Source organism: Gekko japonicus, unplaced genomic scaffold (genome assembly GCF_001447785.1).
Source record: "Gekko japonicus isolate JY-2015 unplaced genomic scaffold, Gekko_japonicus_V1.1 scaffold3932, whole genome shotgun sequence".
NCBI lineage: Eukaryota > Metazoa > Chordata > Lepidosauria > Squamata > Gekkonidae > Gekko > Gekko japonicus.
The window spans coordinates 9,062-33,157 of NW_015164778.1; the positions used below are offsets into that span (position 1 = coordinate 9,062).

The following is a 24,096-nucleotide window of genomic DNA, read 5'->3' on the forward strand; positions in this document are numbered from 1 at the left end:
GGCTGGGTTTACACAGTATGAGCAGGTAAATGCTGAGAGTCACTTTAGACTACAGGTAGAGGATATAATTTTTAATATTCTCCATGGTTTTTTTTAAGCACTCTGCAAACAGAAAGCTGTTATAACAGAGAGAGGTAGTCTGGCTTTCTGGTTGCTGACATTTTCAGTGTAGGGGAGCATGTGAAACAATTGATGTCCCCTGCCAAACTGACATTTAAAGTGAGGCAGTGCTTGCTTAATAAGAATATGCCAATATAAGTATGGAAAAACAATAGCCCACAGACTGGAAACAATCCATTTACATTCCATCTCCGAATAAAGGAGATGTCAAAGACTGCAGCAACTATTGGACGATCGCATTAATTTCTCATGCAAGTCAAGTGATGCTTAAAATCTTACAAACAAAGATTGTCACCATATATGTAACAAGAAATGCCAGGTGTTCAAGCAGGATTCAGAAAAGGAAGAGGCATTAGAGATCATATTGCAAATTTGTGTTGTTTACTGGAGCACACAAGAGAATTTCAGAAGAAAATCATCTTACATTTCATAGATTACAGCAAGCTTTTGACTGTGGATCATGAAAAGCTATGTGTGTTTGTTTGTTTTTTAAGGAAATGGGTGTGCCGCAGCATCCGATGGTTTTGATGCGCAACCTGTACTCTGGAGAAACAGAATGATTTCCAGTTAGCTAAGGTGTCAGACAAGGATGTATTTTATCTGTTCAGTCTCTATGCAGAACATGTCATAAGGAGAGCAGGATTAGATTTCAATGAAGGCACAATGAAAATTGGTGGTGGGAATATTAACGATTGAGATATGCAGATGACACCACATTGCTGGCAGAAAATAGTAAAGACTTGAAACAACTACTGATGAAGGTCAAATCAGGAAGTGCCAAAGCAGGATTACAGCTGAACATCAAGAAGACAAAAAGAATGACTACTTTAAGGCTGACAATGAAGAAATTGAAATTGTTCAAGATTTTCTGTTCCTTGGCTCCATCCGCAACCAAAAGGGCGACTGCAACCAAGAAATCAGAAGGAGCCTGAGACTGAGAAAGGCAGCCATGAAGGAGCTAGAAAAGAATCTTACGAGTACAGATATGTCAATGGCGACCAAGATCAAGATAACCCATGCCATGGTATTCCTCCTTACTATGTATGGGTGTGAAAGTTGGACAATGAAGAAAGCAGACAGGAAGGGAGTTGAATCATTTGAGATGTGGAGGAGAGTTTTACAGATACCGTGGACTGCCAACAAGACAAATCAGATCGAATCAAGCCTGAAGTCTCCCTAGAAGCTGAAATGACTAAACTCAGGCTATTATACTTTGATCACATTAGGAGAAGACAGGAGTCACTGGAACAGGCAATAATACTAGGAAGAGTTGAAGGCAGCAGGGAAAGTGGAAGACCCAACATCGGATGGATTGACTCAATCAAAGAAGCCATTCCCCTCAGCTTGTAAGACCTGAGCTAGGTTGTAGGACTTTTTGGAGGATATTAATTCATAGAGTCGCCACTAGTTGGAGGCGATTTGATGGCACTTAATACACACACATAGCACTTTCTACCATCATTGCTACATGCGTAGACAGGCCTCAGTTACTATTAAGTATGTAAATGCACAGAGAGTTGCAATGTGTAACTCAGTCTGCAACTATGACTGATGCTATTATTTGAGTTTAGAGCTGTTTTTTTATTTCACATTGCTGGCAAGACGCAGGACCTACAAGACAGAGCTCTTCCGCCAAGTGCTCGAGCAAACGGGTTAACACCAACTGAGTAAACTAGGCCCCTCAATCTATCTTAGCCGCCTGTTCTAATATCCTTGCTTATACGGACGAATGATGTACGGAGCCACATACCAGCCGCACAACTAGTGCTGACTCTATGGTGGCTGATTAGAACCATTCCTGCCATCCTACCATACATAGCACCTTATAATTTTGATATTACGGTGTTTTTATGATTATTGTTTTAATGTTTTATTGCCAGATGGCCTTGTAAGCTGTCCTAAGCCTGCTTCGGTGGGAAGGGTGGGGTATAAATCAAATAATACATAAATAAATGTGTAGAAACTTCTCTGAGTATGAAGACTGGGATCCTCCTGAACAAGAAACTTTGGTGGAAGACTTTAAAGTTATGCATCAGCCAGAAGCACGGCTGTTAGAGGAATGGATCCGTGGGACCCAGCCTTTTGTTCCTACAAGTTAAACAAGTCACTGCAGGATGTTTACACTTGATGTAAAAGGAGAAGATAGCTTGTCCTTTAAACTACTTATACTGGCTATCTCTTTTGTTATATAGGGGATAGACGTTTCCAAGTCTTTGTTTGCAGACACGTGCAATTCTCATTTCCACATAATAGGCTTGCCCCCAGGAGTTATCTGCCGCCTTCAGGCTATAAATTGAGATGAGATAAATACGTGGATGAAGAATCCCATGTGTTTGCTTTGAACCGTCACAGGCCAAAACTGTGTTTTGTTACAGGCTGGCATGTTGACGTAAGATACTTTACTGCTGAACCAAAGACAGGCAAGTTAGCAAACAGATTACAGTATTTGGCCTCCCCCCCTCCCCTTTTAAAGGATTATCTTTAAAGGAAGAGGACAATGGAAGATTTAGCATGTGCTAGATAATTGGCAGTTCTGTCCTCATTTATGCCATCGAGGTCCGACCCAGACAATGGCGGGACAGAGGCTTTTGCCCCTGGAGTGGAAAGGGCATGTGCAATATGGAGAGAGGGTTTTAGTCATGCGGGATCCTTGGGCGCGTCCCATGTAGAAATTGTTTTAAATTGTTTTATTGTATTTTATTGCACGTTGTGCCTTATGATTGTAAGCCGCCCTGAGCCCGCACGCGGGGAGGGCGGGGTATAAGTGGAATTAAATACATAAATAAATAAAGCAGAGCAACTTTTTAAAAATCAGCACTGCTTGAATTTGCACATGTTATCAGTTCATCACACTGCCAGACGCATTAAGATGCTTACCGCAGGCTGAGTTCAGAAGCATGATCCAGCCAGGCATGGGCACTTCGGAGCTTGGCTACCATGCAGGTGACATTATGTGACCAGTCACTCTGGTGGTCCAGACTTGGCAGACTGAGAATAAATCAGCTGTTCCGGGAGGGATGTCCTAAATCAGCACTTAAACACTTAACATTTCTTTAGGCCACAATCCTGAGCACCTTAATTTGGGAGTGATCCCCACTGAGCTCAGTGGAATTTGTGTGTGTGTGTGTGTTAGGTTTTTTCCTTTTTTAAAAATAATTTTTATTTTCAATTTTCAGTTAAAAAACAAAATTCACGTATACATAGTTGTCATACACTTTGGGTTACATTAGACATTCTCTTCAATCCACTTATTAACTTTTTGCCATTTTTGTTTTTAATGTTTTTTTATTTTTTTCAATTTTTAACAATTCTAACACTTCAAACAGTGAACAATTAATCTTCCAATTACATTCACATCCTGTAAATAGTTCCTGAGTATGTACAACGTTATAACATGTTCAAAGAATTACAATACATTACTCATCACACTTCCGAAAGTTACTTTCTGCTTTTCCCGACAAGAACATATTCAGCTTGTCCATTTCTACTATTTCCAAAATTTTCATAATCATCTCCTCTCTACTCGGTATCCTATCCATTTTCCAACCCGTTTGCAATGAGGATCCTTGCTATTGCGAGTATATATAGTGTGATACATAATTCATTATATTTAATTCCATCTGGTGTTATATTAAGTAAGTAAGTTTCTGGTAATAGTGGTAATTCTATCTCTGTAATTTCTTTTATTAGAAGCTTAATGCCCTTCCAAAATTTCTGTATCTTCTCGCATCGCCACCATATATGAAAATACGTTCCTATGTTATTTCTACATCTCCAACAGTTTCCAGATACATTTACGTAACATTTCTGGTGCTCCTATCATGCATTTTGGGAGGGCATACTACTTGGGATCATCTTGATATGCACGGTTGCAATTTTGCCTGATTTGGGTACCATGCATAAATTACTTCTGCCTTCAGTATGTGGAAACAATAAGGGGGAAAAAACCAGGGCTTCTGTTCATATATACCAAAGTCATAATATACTCATGTTGCTCTGTTTAGACAAAATGGCAATTGTGCATAGCATGCTCCCTTACTACACAGAATAAGAGTACTGGAAATGTAGTAACTTAAAGGGGCTAATGTTAATTGCTGCTTTAGGAGATGTGTAATAATTGACAGGGGTTAATTTTAATGGCCGGTTTAGGGGATGTGGCTCACTCTGTTGAAGGCCTGAGTGACATGTTATATTCTTCACATGAATGCTATTCCATGACAGTGGGGAAGAGTTTGGAAAAATGTAATACTTGACCCAGTTGCCCTCCTATTTAAAAATACTTTTCTTATTTATTTAGCTCTGGTTGACCGGGGCCATTATTGTCTTTTCCAGCGACCCTTGTCTTCTCATAACGTGATCAAAGTACGATAGCCTCAGTTTATCCCAATTGCTCTCAGTGCAGTGGAACTTAACTTTTATTTATTCAGAACATTTTATGCTGCCTCTCCCACCCGATCAGGGTCCCCAAGGCAGCGAACATAAAAATAGTAAAACGTCTGGACAATTAAAAACATTTAAAATGGTAAAATAATTCATTAAAAACATACAAACAGTACCAGAACCAGAGAGGAGGGCCAGTAACTGTTATCGGGGGTGTGCCAAATGAAACAAAAAAAGTCTTCACCCGCTGGCGTAAGGCACTGATAGAGGGAGACTGATGAATCTCCCTGGGGAGGGAGTTCCCAAGTTTTGGTACCACGATGGAGAAAGCCCTTTCTTAGGTTGCTACCCGTCCAGCCTCAGATGGTGGGAGCAACTGAACCAGGGCCTCCAAGTAGACCTGCTTAGGAAGGCACTGTTGTTTATGCAAAGTTGGGATAATGGCCCACGTCTTGTCCAATGTCTAAGCTGTGGAGTCCAGTGAGCAAAAATTCTACTTTACGCGCTACCAGCATTAAAGTTGTGAGCAGGCAGGTGATTTGGCTACTGCATGAATTAGTTTGCTCTGGACTGGAGCCATCCTTCCTGAGCCAAGACAAAAATGTGTGAGCTGGAGGGTGAAAAATTGTGAGCTAGCTCACATTAACTCAGCCTAGAGGGAACACTGGTCTTGTCTACAGTAAGTGACAGTTACTCTCTGATGTCTCAGACAGCTGTCTTTCCTAGTCCTGGTTACCTGAGATCCTTTAATGAGGAGTTCTTGAGGACTGAGCCCAGGTTCTTATGCATGGAAGACATGAGCTTTGCCACTCAGCTGTGGCCTGATAGCCAGCTGTAGCCGTTGGCCATCTCTGTAGTTTTCCTGCCTGTCAAATGATGAAACCTCTGCACCTCAATAGCTATTAAAAAGCTCAGGATGTTTTCAGATGTAGAGCATCAAATTTATGTGATTAAGTGCTGGTCAGATTAGGTCGGTTGTCTGCTGGTCAGATTAGGTAGGTCAGTGGTTCTTAACAGGGGGCTATGCTGGAGAAGACTCTTGAGAGTCCCTTGGACTGCAAGGAGATCAAATCAGTCAACCCTAAAAGAAATCAACCCTGACTGTTCCCTGGATGGCCAGATAATGAAACTGAAGCTCAAATACTTTGGCCACCCAATGAGAAGGGAGCACTCACTGGAGAAGACCCTGATGCTGGGAAAGATTGAAGGTCAAAGAAGACGGGGACGGCAAAGGATGAGATGGTTGGACAGTGTCATCGATGCAACGAACATGAAATTGAGCCAACTTCAGAGGACGGCAGAAGACAGGAAGGCCTGGCGGGATCTGGTCCATGGGGTCGCGAAGAGTCGGACTCGACTGTGCGACTGAACAACAACAACAATGCATCCCTTTAAACATATGTCATATGTGCTGTCAAGGCGCAACTGATACATGACGACCCCAACAAGGGGCTTTCAAGGCGAGTGAGACGCAGAGGTGGTTTGCCACTGTCTTCCCCCTCAGAACCTTCCTTGACAGTCTCCCATCCAAGTACCAACCTTGCTTAGCTTCTGAGATCTGATGGGACCAGATTATACCATGGCACCTTCCCTCCCCAGCCCTTTGGAAGCAATGTGAAAATCTTGGGGGGCATTCAGAATTTTTGAAGGCATATTCAAGGATAAGTAGCCCCTTTCCCCCATTTACAGCTGCTTCAGACCCCCAGCAGAAGAGAGGCCTTTTAGGCTGCTCACCCCGCCCCAATGATAACATGCCAGATTCTCCTTTAGGCCCTTAAGAAAACGTGGCACAGAGGAAATAGGAATCAACTCTGACTTCATTTCCCCCCCACGTTGATTTTTCGTATTTTCAATCTAGTTACAAACATTTCATTACCTTAGAATACACACATTTTTAGAGTAATTAAATCAAGTTACATGTCTTATACCAAATATTAACTATTTTCTCTTTTTCATTTCTTGTTATATTTTTACATGTTTTATCCAGTTATAAACCCTGAACCATCTTTTATTCTATATTTTTTGGTCTTTAGTCTGAAGTATTAAACTCAGGTTATCCATTTGGGCTAGCTCTAGAAGTTTTGCTATTAAGTCCTCTTTTGAGGGTGTTTTGTCCATTTCCCAATTTTTGGCCACTAATATTCTCACAACTGTTATGATATACCGTATGTTAATAAATATGCATCTTGTTTATCATAACCTTTTGGAATTATATTCAATAAATAGGTTTTGGGTGTTAACACGACGTCTAAGTTCAGAATTTCTAAAAAAAAATATGCACCATTTTCCAGTATTTTTGTATTTTACTGCATTTCCACCACATGTAGTAAAAGGTCCCCACATTCGACTTACATTTCCAACATTTATTGGATGTTTGCGGATAACACTTTGCAATTTTATCTGGGGACCAGTACCACCTATGGAACATTTTATAAATATTTTCCTTATAGGAAATGGCTCTCATAAATTTTGCAGTTAAATGGCTCTCATAAATTTTGCAGTTTTCCATATTGTGTTCTATTGTTCAATTTCTGAATCAACTCTGACTTCATGACTGATGGACATGAAGCACAAGCATCTCACCGGATGTGTGCCTGAGATCTGCATTTCATACACATCTATCATGAATACACCAATATAAATGGATTTTTATGGAGGTGCTGTTTTTCTGTCCTTCTGTTTTACTTACTTATGAGCCTGGGTTTTTGATATATGATCCCTTTTAATATGTGATCCGTTTATTTCATGATATTCAACACATAAGACTACATAATACATAACATGTAATACAATATCAGTGAGGTAAGATTTGACAATCTAAGCAAGGTTCAGTGTGTCTTTTTTAAAAAAACTAATTCTTTAGATTTATTTCTTTTCCTGAAACTTCCTATATGCAGATATTTTTACCATGAATATACCATGCTTTCCTTCGGCATTTCTCAATATCTGGCGCTTTCTCTTGTCTCCATGCTGCAGCTATTAACATTCTGGCCGTAGATCACCTTTTAAGAAAGGGTTGTCTCATTTTTATACTGAGGATCCAGAAACGGGGGTTAGCTAGCCTTCCGAATACGCGTGGAAGTTTGAGTCCAGTGGCATCTTTAAGACCAACAAAGTTTTATTCGAGGTATAAACTTCCGCGTGCCACTGGACTCAAACGTTGTTCTTCTGCTTCAGACCAAAAGCTGAAAGGTGCTACTGCTGCCATCTGCTGGCATGATTCCCTTTTGCAGAGCAGTGATACGAATTTCTTGGTTATTCGGTGGAAATGGTCAGAACTTACAAAGAATAAGGGTAGTGCACAGTGGCTCCTGGTGGCTATGGCAACAGCCCTCCCAGCTGCATCCATACTGGGGAAACGTTTGCGGTCAACTAAGGCTGGGCAATGGAAGGGCTTGCGAGTGGGAGAAGGATGCTTGGGCATGTGGGGGGCAAACCGGTGGTAGCTGGGCAGATGGGGGGGCCCTGGGCACTGTCTGCCCAGGGCCCCCCAAAACCTAGAAACCTGCCCTGAGTAGCTGCAACCACTGTCACATGATGGGGGAGTGTTGACCTCGGCTGTTTCTCCTACTAACCACTTCCTTACCCAAACAGGCTGGGGAAAAGCTCAGTCTCCTCAGAGCGGCCTTCCTCAGGCCACAAGCCTGCCGTGCCAGAGGCTGAGCCGTGGATGCTGCTGTGCTGTGGCTGGTTCATGTGGTGCCTTCCCGGGCCTCTTGAGCTTTGGGATCTGCTCAGCGATGCTCGACCTGCTCGCAGGCTGCCATGTGGATTTTGGATATATTCAACCATCACGTCAGTATATTATTGATCTCAAAGTGTAAACTGTAAATGACGTTATTGTAGCAGTGAATACAGTTAATAAACGTTCATGAAGTAATTTGTGATTATAAAGATACATGAAGTTATTTTGATCGTTATATATCATATAAAAAGGGAGCGGTGGCGCAGGCAGTAAAAAGCCTGCAAGTAATTCCATCGGTGAACAGCCATAAGGCTGTTCGAGACCCACCGTGGCTGGGATGAGCTCCTGGCCCTCGTCCCAGCTCCCGCCCACCCAGCGGTTCAAAAGCCTTGCGAGTAGATAAATGGGTACCTGCTCTAGATAGCAGGGGGCACCCTCCTCCCTTCGGGGTGATGTGCAGCAGTCGACAGGGCGACCATCCGATGCTGAGCAGCGACAGTATCTGGGCGCGGATTGGACCAGAGGCGTGGTGACGCGGCGACGCGGCGGAGCCAAATGGACGTGGGCCAGCGCTGCGGTCGTCGCGCAGCCGCGCACAGGGAAAATCTCGCCGGAAGGAGTCGCTGCAAAAACAGAAGACCTGCGTCAAGACGACGACGATGCCAGAAGGAAAGAGCCCACCATGAAGAAGCCGGGAGAAGAAGATCCCTGCTGTCTGGGTGCTGGTAGGATGTCACCCCCTTCAGGGTTAGAGCGGTATATAAACTGAAAGTTAAATAAAAATAAAATAAATCGTTATATATCAAAATCACTTTATAACGATCAGAATAACTTCATGTATCTTTGTAATCACAATTACTTCATGAATGTTTATTAATAATATACAATAATATACTGACATGATGGTTGAATATATCTAGCGTCTTTGATGCCAGTCTGTTCATTACGTGTTTAGCCAGCTTTGGACTGGATTCTCCACTTTACTCTGCCCCGTGGATTCTGGCAGAGAAAGCAGAATGGCACGCACATTCCTTTTGGCACGCCCCGTTCCGCTTGTACCATTGAGGATGGTTGAGGCCATAAGGCAACGGATGGGTTTCTGGATCAAGGCTCATGCAGTAGTTGTCATCACTGCTTGCGTGTGTGTAAAGTGCCATCAAATCACAGCTGATTCACGGTGACCCCTCGACGGGTTTTCAAGGTGAGAGACGAAGAAAGGCGGTTTGTCATTGCCTGGCTCTGCACAGCCTTCCTTGGTGGTCTCCCATCCAACCACTGACTAGAGCGAACCCTGCTTGGCTTTCGAGATCTGATTAGACTGGGCTAGCCTGGGCCATTCAGGTCGGGGCACCGTCACTTACTCGATCGTTCTTGGTTTTGGAGAACGGTTGCTTGTCCATTTTATCGATTCATGCGCACAGACGTTTAAAAAAACACTCATTGTAATGCATATTTTTTTCTCCCCCCCCCTCAATCCAGGGACACCCTGGCCAGCCAGGACACCGAGGTCTACCTGGCCTGGATGGCTGCAATGGTACTACTGGGAGTCCGGGTTTCCCAGGAACAGATGGATTTCCTGGCACGCAGGGGCCACCGGTATGTTGTAATGAATGCTTAGATTTGTTGAGAGCCAGCAGTGGTGTCGTGGTGAAGTGCGCGGACTCTGATCTGGGAGAACCGGGTTTGATTCCCCACTCCTCCACTTGCACCTGCTGGATGACCTTGGGCAAGCCACAGTTCTGGCACAGCTGTCCTTGAAAAAGGGCAGTTTCTGTCAAGAGCTCTCTGAGCCCCACCCACCTCACAGGGTGTCTGTTGTGGGGAGGGGGAGGGAAAGGAGTTTGTAAGCCGCTCTGAGACTCCTTTGGGTAGTGAAGGGCGGGGTATAAATCCAATCTCTTCTTCTTTTACCTCACAGGGTGTCTGTTGTGGGGAGGGGAAGGGAAAGGAGTTTGTAAGCCGCTCTGAAGACTCCCTTGGGTAGTGAAGGGCGGGGTATAAATCCAATCTCCTCTTCTTTAAAGTCGCAGGGCTGGGAAAGGTCACTTTCAGCCCGAGCCCATGCACATCTCCCATACTCGATTTCTGCACTGGACTATATGGTCGGTCTTGGAATAAGCAGCTTTAAAGCTTCATGTGTTCTTAAACTAGGTACTTGATTTTGGTTAAGTGCGCGGACTCTAATCTAGGAGAACCGGGTTTGATTCCCCACTCCTCCACTTGCACCTGCTGATGTGACCTTGGGTCAGTCACAAGCTGTGGCACAGCTGTCCTTGAAAAAGAGCAGTTTGTGTCAGAGCTCTCTCAGCTCCGCTCACCTCACAGGGTGTCTGTTGTGGGGAGGGGAAGGGAGAGGAGTTTGTAAGCCACTCTGAGACTCCTTTGGGTAGTGAAGGGCGGGGTATAAATCCAATCTCTTCTTCTTTTACCTCACAGGGTGTCTGTTGTGGAGAGGGGGAAGGGAAAGGAGATTGTAAGCCAGCTCTGAGACTCCTTTGGGTAGTGAAGGGCAGGGGATAAATCCAATCTCTTCTTCTTTTACCTCACAGGGTGTCTGTTGTGGGGAGGGGGAAGGGAAAGGAGTTTGTAAGCCGCTTTGAGACTCCTTTGGGTAGTGAAGGGCGGGGTACACATCCAGTCTCTTCTTCTTCTTCTTCTTCTTCTTGATTTTGCATTTATTACTGTACAACTAAATCCTCCTCGTCTCTCTGTGTGTGTGGGAACTGATAACCCCACTTTGCTGCCCCACCCTGTAGTGGAATGTGTGTGACTGGTCCAGCCGTGAGGGTGAGACACTTATGTGGGAAGGACCTCTGCAGTAGGCCACACCAACGTGGCTGGAATAGACACAGTAGAGTGGGTTGGGTCCAAGGGGGAGCAGTTCCCAAGAGACCGGGTGTGTTTGCATGGAAGAGATCCCAAATATGAAATCCTGTGGGGTTCATTTATCGCAGCAAACAATGTATTGTTGCTCTCTTTAACTGTTAAGTTTGGAAATACTTAGGGAGGCCGCAGCTCCCTATTTAAACGGATGTCCGTTGTTTTCAGTCGCTTCAGAGCAGACAATCCTTGTTATCCATTAATGGTCCTTTTTAAAAGGTAAAGGTTCCCTTGCTCGAAAGCCAGTCGAGTCCGACTCTAGGGTTGCGGTGCTCATCTCCGTTTCAAAGCCGAAGAGCCAGCGGTGTCCGAAGACATTTCCATGGTCATGTGGCCGGCATGACTAAACACCAAGGCACACGGAACGCTGTTACCTTCCCACTGAAGTGGTACCTATTTATCTACTTGCAATTTCTCGCTTTCGAACTGTTAGGTTGGCAGGAAATGGTCCTTTTACAGCATAAGTAAATAAATTTGCAGTCTGAATTTAACACAGGGAGGGAATTAGAGATGGGGGAGAAAAGCCAAGAGATGCATGGGCACCATTTGTGGCTGCCTAGACACACGTAAGTGGTCATTTAATAGGTCTGCCAATTCCAGGTTGGGAAATTCCAGGTGACGAGGAAGGATGGGGTTTAAGGAGAGGAGAGACCTCAGCAGGGTGTAATGCCATAGAGACCACCCTCCAAAGGGGCCATTTTCCCCAGAGGAAATGATCTCCAAGGTCTGGGGATCAGTTGTAGTTCCAGGAGCTCTCCAGGCCTAGCATCTGGTAAGCCTAGCAGTTAAAGATTATAATACACTGTTTCACTTCCGTGCTTTTATGCATTGGCGTGTATTGTAAGAAACATTAGTGGCATACTTGCGTTTTGCACAGCAGTGGGTTTGCAGTCACTGTGTCCATATCCTGTGTTGCAGTTGTAGATGGAGATTGGTGGTGCAGAGGGGTCAGGGGAAGGGTCAGGGAACCCACGGGAGGTGTGTTTGGAGCAGGGATTTTATGCCAGATTGTACTCTGGTTATTGGAGCTGCGGTGGCTCAAGTGGTGAACTCACGGGAGGTGTGTTTGGAGCAGGGGTTTTATGCCAGATTGTACTCTGGTTATAGGAGCTGCGGTGGCTCAGGTGGCTAAGACGCCAAACTGCAGGCTGTGGAAGGTCGGGAGCTCAGCAGTTCGAGACCCGGGGGTGACGCATGATGGAGGTAGATAAATAGGGACCACTTCGGTGGGAAGGTAACAGCGTTCCGTGCACCTTGGTGTTTAGTCATGCCGGCCACATGACCACGGAAACGTCTTCGGACAGCGCTGGCTCTTCGGCTTTGAAATGGAGATGAGCACCGCAACCCTAGAGTCGGATTCGACTGGCTTTGGAGCAAGGGAAACCTTTCCCTTTCCCTTACTCTGGTTACGGCCAAGCCACGTTTTGCTCTTACCATGGTTCAGAACTTAGTTCGTGGCGTAAGTTTCTAATCATAAGAACATAAGAACATAAGACTGGTTATGGCCAAGCCATGTTTTGCTCTTACCATGGTTCAGAACTGAGTTCATGGCGTAAGTTTCTAATCATACCATAGCTGGAGTCACTGGAGGCTCCGCGTCCCTCTCAGCTTCATAAACCAGCCCCATTTTCACGAGGCAGCATCCTCTGGAAGTAGAGTGATATCCCTAACTGTGTTTTGCCAATTCAGATATCACGTTTTGCTTGATGGCTAAATGAAGCCTCCAGGAGAGACAGACGGACATAAATATCCTCAGAAAGTTTACGAAATGGGCTAGAATATATTCGGATGACAGAAGGGGTTCCGTTAAAATTAGCTTGGGCTTTGACGTGGGCTTCATAACCATTAACATTATTCTGCTCAGATTTGCTGGTTTATTTTGAGAGAGAGAGAGAGAAAGCACGCTGTTCTTTTGTCTTGTTCTAATTCAGGGTCGTCCTGGCCCAAAGGGTCCAAAAGGAGAACCTTCATTTGCCCAGGGAGTTTTTAAAGGAATTAAGGTAAGATTTCAGGTTTAAAAATAGAAATTTCTACCAGGAGTAACATCCAAACTGTGTATTTTGGTTGGCCCTATGACCAGGATATCTTAAGGACTATCTGCTCCAAAATGAAGAGAGCCAGTGTGGTACAGTGGTTAAGAGCGGCGGACTCTAATCTGCAGAACTGAGTTTGATTCCCCATTCCTCCTCCACATGAAATAGGGTTGCAAAGTCCTCTCGCTGCTTAGATGGGGAGATTTGGGGGGCATTCTGGGCAGTTTCTGTCAGAGCTCTCTCAGCCCCACCTACCTCACAGGATGTCTACTGTGGGGACGGGAAGGGAAAGGAGTTTGTAAGTTTGATTCCCCACTCCTCCACTTGCACCTGGCTGGGTGACCTTGGGCAAGCCATAGTTCTGATAAGAGCTGTTCTTGAAAAAGAGCAGTTTCTGTCAAGAGCTCTCTCAGCCCCACCTACCTCACGGGGTGTCTGTTGTGGGGAGGGGAAGGGAAAGGAGTTTGTAAGCCGCTCTGAGACTCCTTTGGGTAGTGGAAGGGTGGGGTGTAAATCCAATCTCCTCTTCTTCTTAAGTTAAAGGACAATGATTTAACTGATTGATACAGAAATGGATTTTGTTTATTGCTCATTGGAATGAAATTTAACTACAGTTTAAGTCCAGCTTTTTATTATAAGTATTTCAGTCAATAACATAATTTTAAAAATTCAAGTAATATATTTTTTGTTGTAAGTATACAGAGGACATGAGTTATGCCAGCTTTCCCTTCCCAGTGCAAAAATTCCTGCTTTTGTCTTTATTAACACAAACTGGGCTTGTCTTCTCACCAAGCATTTTGGTTCCTGAATACTGTCACCATGTGCAGTCTCTACATGGGTCAACTGGACAAGTCTCTTGTATGAACGAGGCCCAGAGTCTCATGAAAACAGCCAAGAGAGCCCTCTCTTCTACTGTCCCTCATTCCTGCCCTAGCAGACACTTGACTTTTAACACCTGACTAAGTAGAGTTATGTGCCCAAGCTTGAACTTGAACCTTCACAATGGGTGATTTCCCACAAGCGCTGCTCCGCGCTCACTCCTCCCTTTTGCCCCGATGGTACGTGTCAATTTCACACAAGCTGCTGCACGGCCGCATTTTGCCCCGCAGCTTCGTGCGATTTCCCCCGCATCTACTCAATCCTCAAAAAACAGGATTGAGTAGACGCGGGGGAAATCGCGCCCTCCGGGGCAAAATGCGGCCGCGCAGCAGCTTGTGTGAAATTGACATGTACCATCGGGCCAAAGAGAAGAGTGAGCACGGAGCAGCGCTTGTGGGAAATCACCCAATATGTTTTAGGAACCAGTGGCAAAGTGACGGGGAGGGGGTAGAGTCAGTGCCAATACGGTCTCCTTTTAGCTTAGCTCCAGAAGGTTCCGAAACTGAGGTGAATTCAGAAGCAAGTCCCTGGATTTAATTGGAGGGGAGCAAAGGAAAAGGCTGGAGGTGGGAAGAAGGTGTGTCACGGAGGGACATCAATGCAAAAGGTGTAGGTCACAGGTGGAGGAAAGGTCCTGTTGTCAGACAAGACAGCAATGGCACCTTGTGTGTGTAAAGTGCTATCAAGTTGCAGTTGACTTACAGCAATCCCATAGCGTTTTTGGAGGCAAGAGATGTTCAGTAGTGGTTTGCCAATTCCTGCCTCTGGACTTCCCTGGTGGGTCTCCCATCCCCATACTAACCGGGGCTGACCCTGCTTAGCTTCCAAGATCTGATGAGGGTTGGGCTGTCCAGGCCAGGGCAATGGCACCTTGACTAGAATTAAGTGCTTAGAATGATAGCTGCAGAGCTGACAGTGCTTTGATGAAGCCTTCCTTTGGTATTAGGGCCACACACCTTTCCACAGCTTAGCTATCTGGCCATTGTATTTCGTGTTTAAAATTAAGACATGCAACATGGTCTGCTCCTACCTGTTCTGCTCAGTTCACCTTTTGTCCTGAAAATGTGTTCTGAAACACTGACCAGATGAGGGTTTGCCAGATCTTTTGGAGTTTTGCTGAACAGGTGGGCTGGTTCCAAACCAAAGGGGTGGAGACTAAGGCCAGCAACACAGTGGCTGAAATGTCACTGCATCGGTTCTTACGTGAGCCTTTAAGCCCAGTGGCAAATACTTCCCCTGCTGACAATGACACAAGCTCGCTGCTGACCAGTTTGTTTTCCAAAATGTAGCAGTCTGCAAGGGTAATTGCTATTTAATTAAAGGCAATTGTTTGTTGCTTTTTTAGGGAGAAAGTGGGCTTCCTGGACTGGATGGTGATGTCGTAAGTCTCTTTTTTGTAAAGTACAGTTTTTGTACTTTGTACAGCTTGGTGCAATTTGGTCAAACCGGCAGTTAAGAGAACCAAAGACTATACAACATGTGTACTTATTTATAGTCGATGCCTCATAGTTATAGCATTATTTTGAAAATCTCAAGATATTTGCCATAGTTACTTGAAAGGAATGTGACCCTGGCTGTAAAATGACCCCCTTAAAAACTGAGAGACACCAAAACATTATTTACTGGACCTAACTGTAGTTTGTATGCAAATGTCAAAGTATTGCATACTTTGCAAAAGTAGTCCTGTATTGGAATAAATACTGTACTATAAAGCTGTAAACATTTGGGATGCCCATGGGCCAGTTCTCACAGCCACCTCTGGGATTGTAGCAGCTGTGTGCACTGAACTGTAGTTACTGAAATCACATGAAGAAGGACACTGTATGCATGATGGCTCATGTGGAACGCTACATCCATTGACGTTCATGTAGAACTCTACCCATAGTGCATCACTGCAAGCACTTACAAGAATGGTGTGCTGGCAATCAGTGATAGGAGAGTTCTGCTGAACATGCCGTTGGACTTCACATATTACCAATACCCCCCCCCCCATGTAACTACAAAGTGATATCTCACATGTCACATCATTCTCTCCTCTTCCAGCTCATTCTCACAACAGCCCTGGGAGGTAGGGTAGACAGAGAATGCGGTGGGCTAAACATCACCTAGCGACCTTCCATGGCAGAGTGGGGCTTCGAACCCACCTGTCCCGGGTTTTAGCCCACCACAGCAAACCAACTTGCAATAAATAAATCATCGTCGTCTCTCTGTTGGTTCTTTCCTCAAGTAGCCTCCATGTTAGTGGCCACCTCAAATAGGGCCGGGGCTGGTGCTGATGAGTGTGTATTTTCCAGCGTCTACCAGTGCTTCTCGTTACAGGGTCCTGTCGGCCGCCCAGGTCCACCAGGTCCCGCTGGCCCAGTTGGACCACCTGGCTTTCTGGTAAACCAGTCCTTCTGTTTGCTCTTCTTGTGATGAACTGTACTGAGAAAAAAATGGAGATTTCTTACTGTAACCTTTACTGATATATGTGATACAGGCCCCGTTCACACGGCGAATTTGATGCGGGAGAGGCACGAGTGAATGGCGGAGTTTCCCGGCGCGATCACACTGCAACATCTGGCAAGTTGAGCGCATCCATGGCCAACCCGTGGCGTACTGCCGACCATGCGGACTTAAAAAATACCTGGTCGAAGGCGCTAGCAACCGGTTTGCCACGGGCTGCCTCCGGACTTCCTCGGTGTGATTGCGCTGGCGTGCCACTTTTCCCTCCGGCCCCTCATTGACGCGGAGGGAAGGAACCGTGGCATGCCGCTGACGCGTGGGATCGCGTTCTGGCGCGTTAAATTGCAGCACCGCAAATAGCCACGCCTCCCCCCCCCCCGCATTATCTGGCCCATGTGACCGGGGCCACAGTTGCCATTTTTCATGCAGACAACTTTTAATTGTGCTACTAAAATTGCCTACACTTTTTAATTAAAGTTAGTGACAAACAAGCCACAGTATTAAACTAGTTCCATCCAGGGAAACGGCCACTCGTGGATAACTGAGGAAGGAAGAGGGAATGGCTAGCAGAGGACAATTCCTCCCCTGCCCCATTCCTTTTGCAGACTCTTCCATTACCGGGACTTCATGCCTCTAATCACTAAAGTCTTAGCTAAGCTACAGTTGACAAAGGATTCTCTAGTGGGCTCTGAATCTACTCCCCCCTCCAAAAGCTTGAAGTCTGTGTTTTTGAGTCTTCACTAAAACGGATAGATTTCCACTCTCTCAGACCTTTATGCAAACTATTAAAGGTGAATGGGCCTCCACTATTGCCAATAGAACTACTCTGGGTTCAGTTAGATTTCTCTGTCCCTTTAATGAATCAGATACCAAGAAATCAACCCTGACTTTTCCCTGGAAGGCCAGGTAATGAAACTGAAGCTCAAATACTTTGCCCACCCAATGAGAAGGGAGCACTCACTGGAGAAGACCCTGATGCTGGGACAGATTGAAGGTCAAAGAAGACGGGGACGGCAACGGATGAGATGGTTAGACAGTGTCATCGATGCAACGAACATGAAATTGAGCCAACGTCAGAGGACGGCGGAAGACAGGAGGGCCTGGCGGGAGCTGGTCCATGGGGTCGCGAAGAGTCGGACTCGACTGTGCGACTGAACAACAACAAAACCAAGCTGATGCTGATCACATCAGTGCCACCTGTGATCTCTGGCAGTGTTCCCTCTAAGCTGAGTTAGTGTGAGCTAGCTCACAGTCTTTTAGCCTCCAGCTCACACATTTTTGCCTTAGCTCGGGAAGGATGGGGCTCCAGAGCAAACTAATTTATGCAGTAGCCAGATTCCTCGCTCACCACTTTAATGCCGGTAGCTCACAAAGTAGAATTTTTGCTCACAAGACTCCACAGCTTAGAGGGAGCATTAGTGCCTAAAGATGGAGGCTACCTCCTTAGAGACCAAAAGAAAGAAAGCTAGAATCAGAGCCACAAGATTTGCAAGTTCTTCTTCCGATTTATGTCTGCGGGAGTGAAAGGGTCTGTAACTCGAAGGCAGAGCTTCTGCTTGGCATGCGGAAGGTCCCAGTTCGGTTTCGAGCTTCTCCAGTTAAAAGAATCAGGTGACAGGTAATCTTCACGGACTCTTTACCTGAGGCCCTAGAGAGCTCGTGCCAGTCTGAGTAGACAATACTGACCTTGATGGAACAATGGTCTGATTCAGTTTAAGGAGGTGTCATGTGATCAAAGAGTGTCAGGAGGTCGAACCCAGCCCCCTCCTGTCTATGCGGGAAGCATACCCCTTAGCACCCGATCTTGGGGATCGTTGGCTCCCCGTCCCTTTCCAGGAGGTTCTGGCACCTGGACAAGTCGACCCCAAAGAGGTGGCAACTCAACCCAAGGGGGAAGGAGAGGCAGGAGCGGGAGTTGGGCAGGACGGCAAGGGGCCCACAGATGGGAGGCAGGATGGAGACTTAATCGGGAACAATTCCCTTTTGAGTTATGGGTGGTGGCGAGGGCCCTTTAACTGGTTAATGAGAGAATCCCGCAAGGATGGCTGAAAACAAATAAAGATGGCATGAGGGGAAATGGCCGGGGAGGAACGAGATGCGAGTAGAAAGTGAAAGGACGTGGCTTGAGAGAGAGAGAATCAAGACCCGTCAAACTCTCTCTCGCATCGACTTGTTTGAGTGCTATAAACTTGACAGGTATTCCGAGGCTATTCCAAATCACGGTCAGCTTCAGCTGCCTCTTGGAGAATTCCTCTCATGAACCAGGACCCCCTTGAGACCCAGCGACAACCTGACAAAGAGGCCAACAGACTTACCTAGCACTGGCCTCAGAGTCTATTATACATGTTTCCTGTTGGTGTATACATGTTGGCGTAGGTCCTCAAGCCAGCTAAAGATAGTCACTGTGGCCCGTCACTGGCCCACACAAGCCATGCTTCTCAGACGACTGGCCGCAGAAACCACCACAGCTAATTCCCCCAACCAGCAACCTTCTCCTATACAGGGATCACTCCTTCATGCAGGTCCAGCCTAGCTTTGCTTCCCATCTGGAGACTGGGCACCGCTTGACTGAATGCACTGGCTCTCCTGAAGAGGTTATTGGTGTCTTATAGAGAGCTCACAGACTGCATTTATGAGATGTGCAGAGCCTTCCTGTGTTGATGCTGATGTAAAAACATGGCATGACACGCCAGTCTAGCCTAGACCAAAGGCTCAGCCCAAGCATCAGGAGGTAGCCATTAATCTGAAGAAAGTCAACGTTTAAGTGTGATCATTCCAAAGGAGAGCTTCCTTTCTCCGCTCTCTATCAGTCCACGGGTATCCCTTCTAAGGCTGCGGTCACACACACTAAATAATCCACTTTCGGTGCACTTTTCAACTGCACTTTACTGTGTGAACTGGCAAAATCCAGTTGGAAAGTGCATTGAAAGTGGATTATTTAGAGTGTGTGACCACAGCCTAGAATGTAGAGCAAGGGCTGGATCCCGCTAGGTTTTTTTGCTCAGTCTTGGCCAATTTCTCTCCTTATTATGGCCCCAGTTTCACGTGGCTTTTGTCTATGCAGGTCCCACAATCCCAAACACAGCCTTTTTAGTGGTCAAAGAGGACCCCATCCAGTGTTCCCTCTAAGCTGAGTTAGTGTGAGCTAGCTCACAATTTTTTAGCCTCTGGCTCACACATTTTTGTCTGAGCTCAGGGAGGATGGCTCCAGAGCAAACTAATTTACACAGTACTCGAATCGCTCGCTCACAACTTTAATGCCCGTAGCTCACAAAGGAGAATTTTTGCTCGCAGGACTCCACAGCTTAGAGGGAACATTGACCCCATCCCAGGATCATTTCGTAGAAAAAGAGCTAGGGGAACTCATTAGCATAACTCATTAGCATATGCCACACCCCCTGACATCACCGGAGGTGTGTCATAAGGCCACACCCCCTGACATCACCGGAAATGTGTCATAAGGCCACACACCCCACCCCAACGGTCCCGGCCGCCACCACCGGCCTTGCAGCTCCACTGCCGAGCCCCATGAGTGGCCCGGTGGTGGACCTGCAAGGCCAGCGGGAGTGCAAGGAAGCCCCACGAAGGCCCTCCCTGGCCCCAGGCAGGCAGGGGTGGGGAGAGGCAGGGAGGAAGCAACTTACCCTCCCTCTTCTCCTGCCTCCTCCTGGCTGAATGAGGGCCGGAAGCGGGGCGGCCGGAAGCAGGGGGCGGGGCTTCGTCATGTGCCCCGCCCCCCATACCTCACCCGGGGGAACTGCGTTCCCCCGCGTTCCCCCCCGAAATGACCTCTGCCCCATCCTACCTTTTTCACTAGTGACAAAACTGGTTGGATCCAACCCAAAGTCCCGAGAGCGCTCTCCAAACCTCCCTTTGAACCTTTTTGTGCTTCCTCTCTGCTTATCCCCAAAAGTTGCCAGTTTAGTTGCTGTTACTCCCGCCGGGCAGATATCAGAGCTCAATTCCCTGTCTGTAAAGTCGGACTTGTGCTCCATCAGAGAGGGTTCAGTGATATTTGAGAACAGATCTGTCTGTACCTCATCTCTAAATTTACGAGACCTGGTGCTCCCTTCCTTCTGCCCTTCTCCAGTACCTCCCAAGAGCAAGGAGTGGCAAAGGTCAATCTCCGCAGGGTCCTACTTACTTACATCTGGTGCACCGAGTTCCGAAGAATGGACACTTTGTTCACTTAACTTTATCGGCCTCGGTGCTCAATAGAAGCCATTCTGGCCAGAGGGATAAAAGCATGGAAACACAGCGACTGCCAGTTCCAGCTGAGGTCACGGCACACTCTGCTAAGGGAAATTACCACAGTGGCTTTCACCACTGGAAGAAATAACACAAAGTGACAATGGGAACCTCTCTCTTCACATCTGTTCACCATTACAAAACGAACATTCATGCAGCTGCTGAGGAGGCTTTCGGTTGCCAGGTACTTCAGCGGGTCCTGTTCCTCCCAATTTTGCTTGCCTGGGCAACAACTCAACCCTGCCATGAAGGCTGACCCTGCTTGGTACTTAACCTGACGGTTTCTTCTTGTGGCTTGATGCAGGAACTACAGCCCTGCCAGAGATTACTTTATATTAGTGATGCTTCTGTAATATTGGGAAATTGGCCTGTTTGTCACTTTCTTTACAGTTCTGTTTTGGCTGTTCATTAGCTTTTTTTTCTCTCTCGCTCTCTCTATAAGCATGTTCTTATTCAACGGTTGTAGTTTTCTAGCCATACAATTACTTGAATCATAAGTAATGAATCATAAGTCTTTGTGTGTGTGTTAGAGTTGCCAACTCTAGGCTGGAAAGTTCCTGGAGATGTGGGGGTGGAGTCTGGAGGGGTTCGGGGGGGCCTCAGCAAGGTATAATGCCATACTGTCCCCCCTCCAAAGGAGCCATTTTTATCCAGGGGAGTTTTCTCCAGGAGATCAGTTGTAATTCTGAGAGATCTCCAGGCTCCACCTGGAGGTTGGCAACCATAGCATGTCAGATTGGTGTGGTTAAGTGCGCGGACTCTAATCTGGGAGAACCGGGTTTGATTCCCCACTCCTCCACTTGCAGCTGCTGGATGACCTTGGGCAAGCCATAGTTCTGAAAAGAGCTGTCCTTGAAAAAAGAGCAGTTTCTGTCAAGAGCTCCCTCAGCCCCACCTGCCTCACAGGGTGTCTGTTGTGGGGAGGGGAAGGGAAAGGCGATTGTAAGCCGCTCTGAGACTCCCTAGGGTAGTGAAGGGCGGGGTATAAATCCAATCTCCTTCTCCTCCTCCTCCTCCTCTTCTTCTCCTTCTTCTCCTTCTTCTCCTCCTCCTTCTTCTTCTTCTTCTTTCCATTGCCCAATGGCTCACTTATGGTTCCAACTAACATTCACATTTGTCGTTTCAATTATATGATTTCATCTTCAACATATGTAATTTCTTCCTATGTAATTTTCTTTTTATGCCTTTTCTGTGGAATTCTTTTTCTCGTTATATTTCCATAAGCTACATTAATTGATAGAACAAAGTTTGATTCCAGTCAGGCACCTTTAAGACCAACAAAGTTTTATCCAAGGTATGAGCTTTTGTGTGCACCCACCCTTCCCTAGATGCTTCCTTGTGTGCACGCACATGAAAGCTCGCGCCTTGAATAACACTTCGTTGGTCTTAAAGGTGCCTGACTGGACTCCAACTTTGTTCTACCGCTCTAGACCAACATGGCTGCCCTCCTGGATCTATACTAATTGATATTGGGTTGGATCCATCAGCTTGCAAACAGAAGGGTGCTCATAGATATGGAACTTCCCTACCTCCTCCTGAGACTTTCAGAGACCTGATGCTCTGATTCATGAGAATCCCATGGAGACAAAATGCCATGGATCACATGGGGTGGTGTGAAAGAGGCGAATCAGATGGCATCACCATTCCTCTTCTGTTGGTGGAGCTTCTGTTGATGCAAGAAGCTTCCTCTGGACAACAGGCAAGTGCTACCTTCTTCTCCCTCCCCCCCACTGTGATTTATAGCATCCGCCTTTCTCAGGAGGCTGCTGGAAGAAAGGCTAGTGGGAAAGATCCGCAACTGTGAGCACCTCTCATTTGCGGTTCAGAGGATCCAATCCATTAGATCAATGAAAGTTACAAGAAATAATTAAAAATGCATCTGTTCACCTTTTAGGGGCCACCAGGCCTCCCGGGTCCCCCGGGTCTTAAAGTAAGTATGCTTGATTCCATTTTTTTTAGACGCTTGGCTTTTAAACATTTCCATCCATTAACTAAACAGCATTTAAAAAAAAAATTTCTGCCGTCCATTTTTAGTGTAATTTAAAAAAAAGTTTGGATTAATTTTTCTTTTTCTTCATAGGCTATTTTGGGAGGGGGGTTGGAGTTATTTTTGAAGTTAGTATAGATCTTTTTCTCTGTCATAAGAAATGCTGAAGTTTAATTCTTGAAAGCAGCGTCAGCTCCAGAATTTAGGGGTGCTCCTGGGCTACATGCTCTCAGGGGCTATTAGGTTGCCCTTTCCCTGTGGACCCAGTTCCCAGAAAGGGAAGCTGGGTGCAAACGACGGTAGCTATTTTTGGCACAGTTGACTCACTCAAAGAGCATGTAAAAATTGCCAAGAAGAGAAACAACAGGATGAGGGGGCTCCAGTGCTTGGCCCCCTACTTCAGCGTGGGTCTTGAGAGAGGCCCCACTGCACTCAACCCTGACTAGAGATGTGAAGGCCCGGGGGGAAACCGGAAAAAAAACCCAGTTTCCCCCCATTTTTTCCTGAAGCTTTTTTATTTTTTTCCGAAATATTGGAAAAATTGAAAAAAGAAAAGAGAAGAAAAAACATTGATTATGGAACGTTTTATTTTAACATGAGGAATAAAATATTTTAAGACAAGTTGTTCAAATATTTTCCAAATCATTTCTAAAATATATATATATGGTATCAGATTGATCTAATTTTTGGGCATTGAGGACAAGCAAGTCCTAGGTTACAAACTGAACTCTCCAATGCAAGAACAAGATGCATTTCTTCCTTTAGGAGGTACGATTGTCAGAAGAAAATTAAAAAGTTTCAGTTTTGTTTTTGCGTATGGGTGGGTATTCTGTTTGTAATAATTGTTTGGATACACTATATTTTTAATATGCTAATTGTGATAATTTCATGCCAAGTAAAAATGTCCATAGTCATATTTTATGTTCCTAAAGTAACAGAATGACTTTCAATCTAGAAAAGACAAAAGAAATGCTAATGTAGCCTTTTTTCAATTTTTCCGAAAATTTCCGTTTTTTTCTGGGGGGAAACCGGGTTTTTTTCCGAGCTTCAGAATTTCCGGAAATTTTACATCTCTAACCCTGACATCTATCCTGCTTGAGGAAAGTCTCAAGTGAGCTTCCCAGAATATTTTTTGACTACTGTGACCTTTTCAGCCTCCTCTCCTAATTAATCACATGGCAGAAAAATAAGATTTAGAATCCCTAATCAAGTTATTAACTACTGCTGTATTGATTGCCTAATTTGGGCAGAAAAATATTGCATCTACTGTTCTTCTGAACAGCGGCTGGGTTTGGACAAAACAACAAACCATGGTTTGCAGTTACGTGTGGGACTTTGAGTTTGCATGCGTTCCCTCTCCCTCCCCTTTTGGGCTGCCAGAGGATTCGTTATTCCTATCTTAGCAACAAACCATAGCTTGTTACTTCCAGACTTGCAAG

General features: G+C 45.7%; 1 protein-coding gene across 1 annotated transcript in view; it reads left to right on the forward strand.

The window, feature by feature from the left end:
- Positions 1–1,069: 1,069 nt before the first annotated feature.
- The window catches only part of LOC107109155 (collagen alpha-6(IV) chain-like), a gene marked incomplete at its 3' end in the record, with an annotated part of 106,644 nt that continues 83,617 nt past the window's right edge, over positions 1,070–24,096 (forward strand). The window contains exons 1-6 of the mRNA XM_015409730.1: positions 1,070–1,144; positions 9,665–9,781; positions 12,997–13,065; positions 15,323–15,358; positions 16,297–16,359; positions 22,565–22,600. Coding sequence (XP_015265216.1) covers positions 1,070–1,144; positions 9,665–9,781; positions 12,997–13,065; positions 15,323–15,358; positions 16,297–16,359; positions 22,565–22,600 — 396 coding nt within the window. The remainder of the gene's footprint in view (positions 1,145–9,664; positions 9,782–12,996; positions 13,066–15,322; positions 15,359–16,296; positions 16,360–22,564; positions 22,601–24,096) is intronic.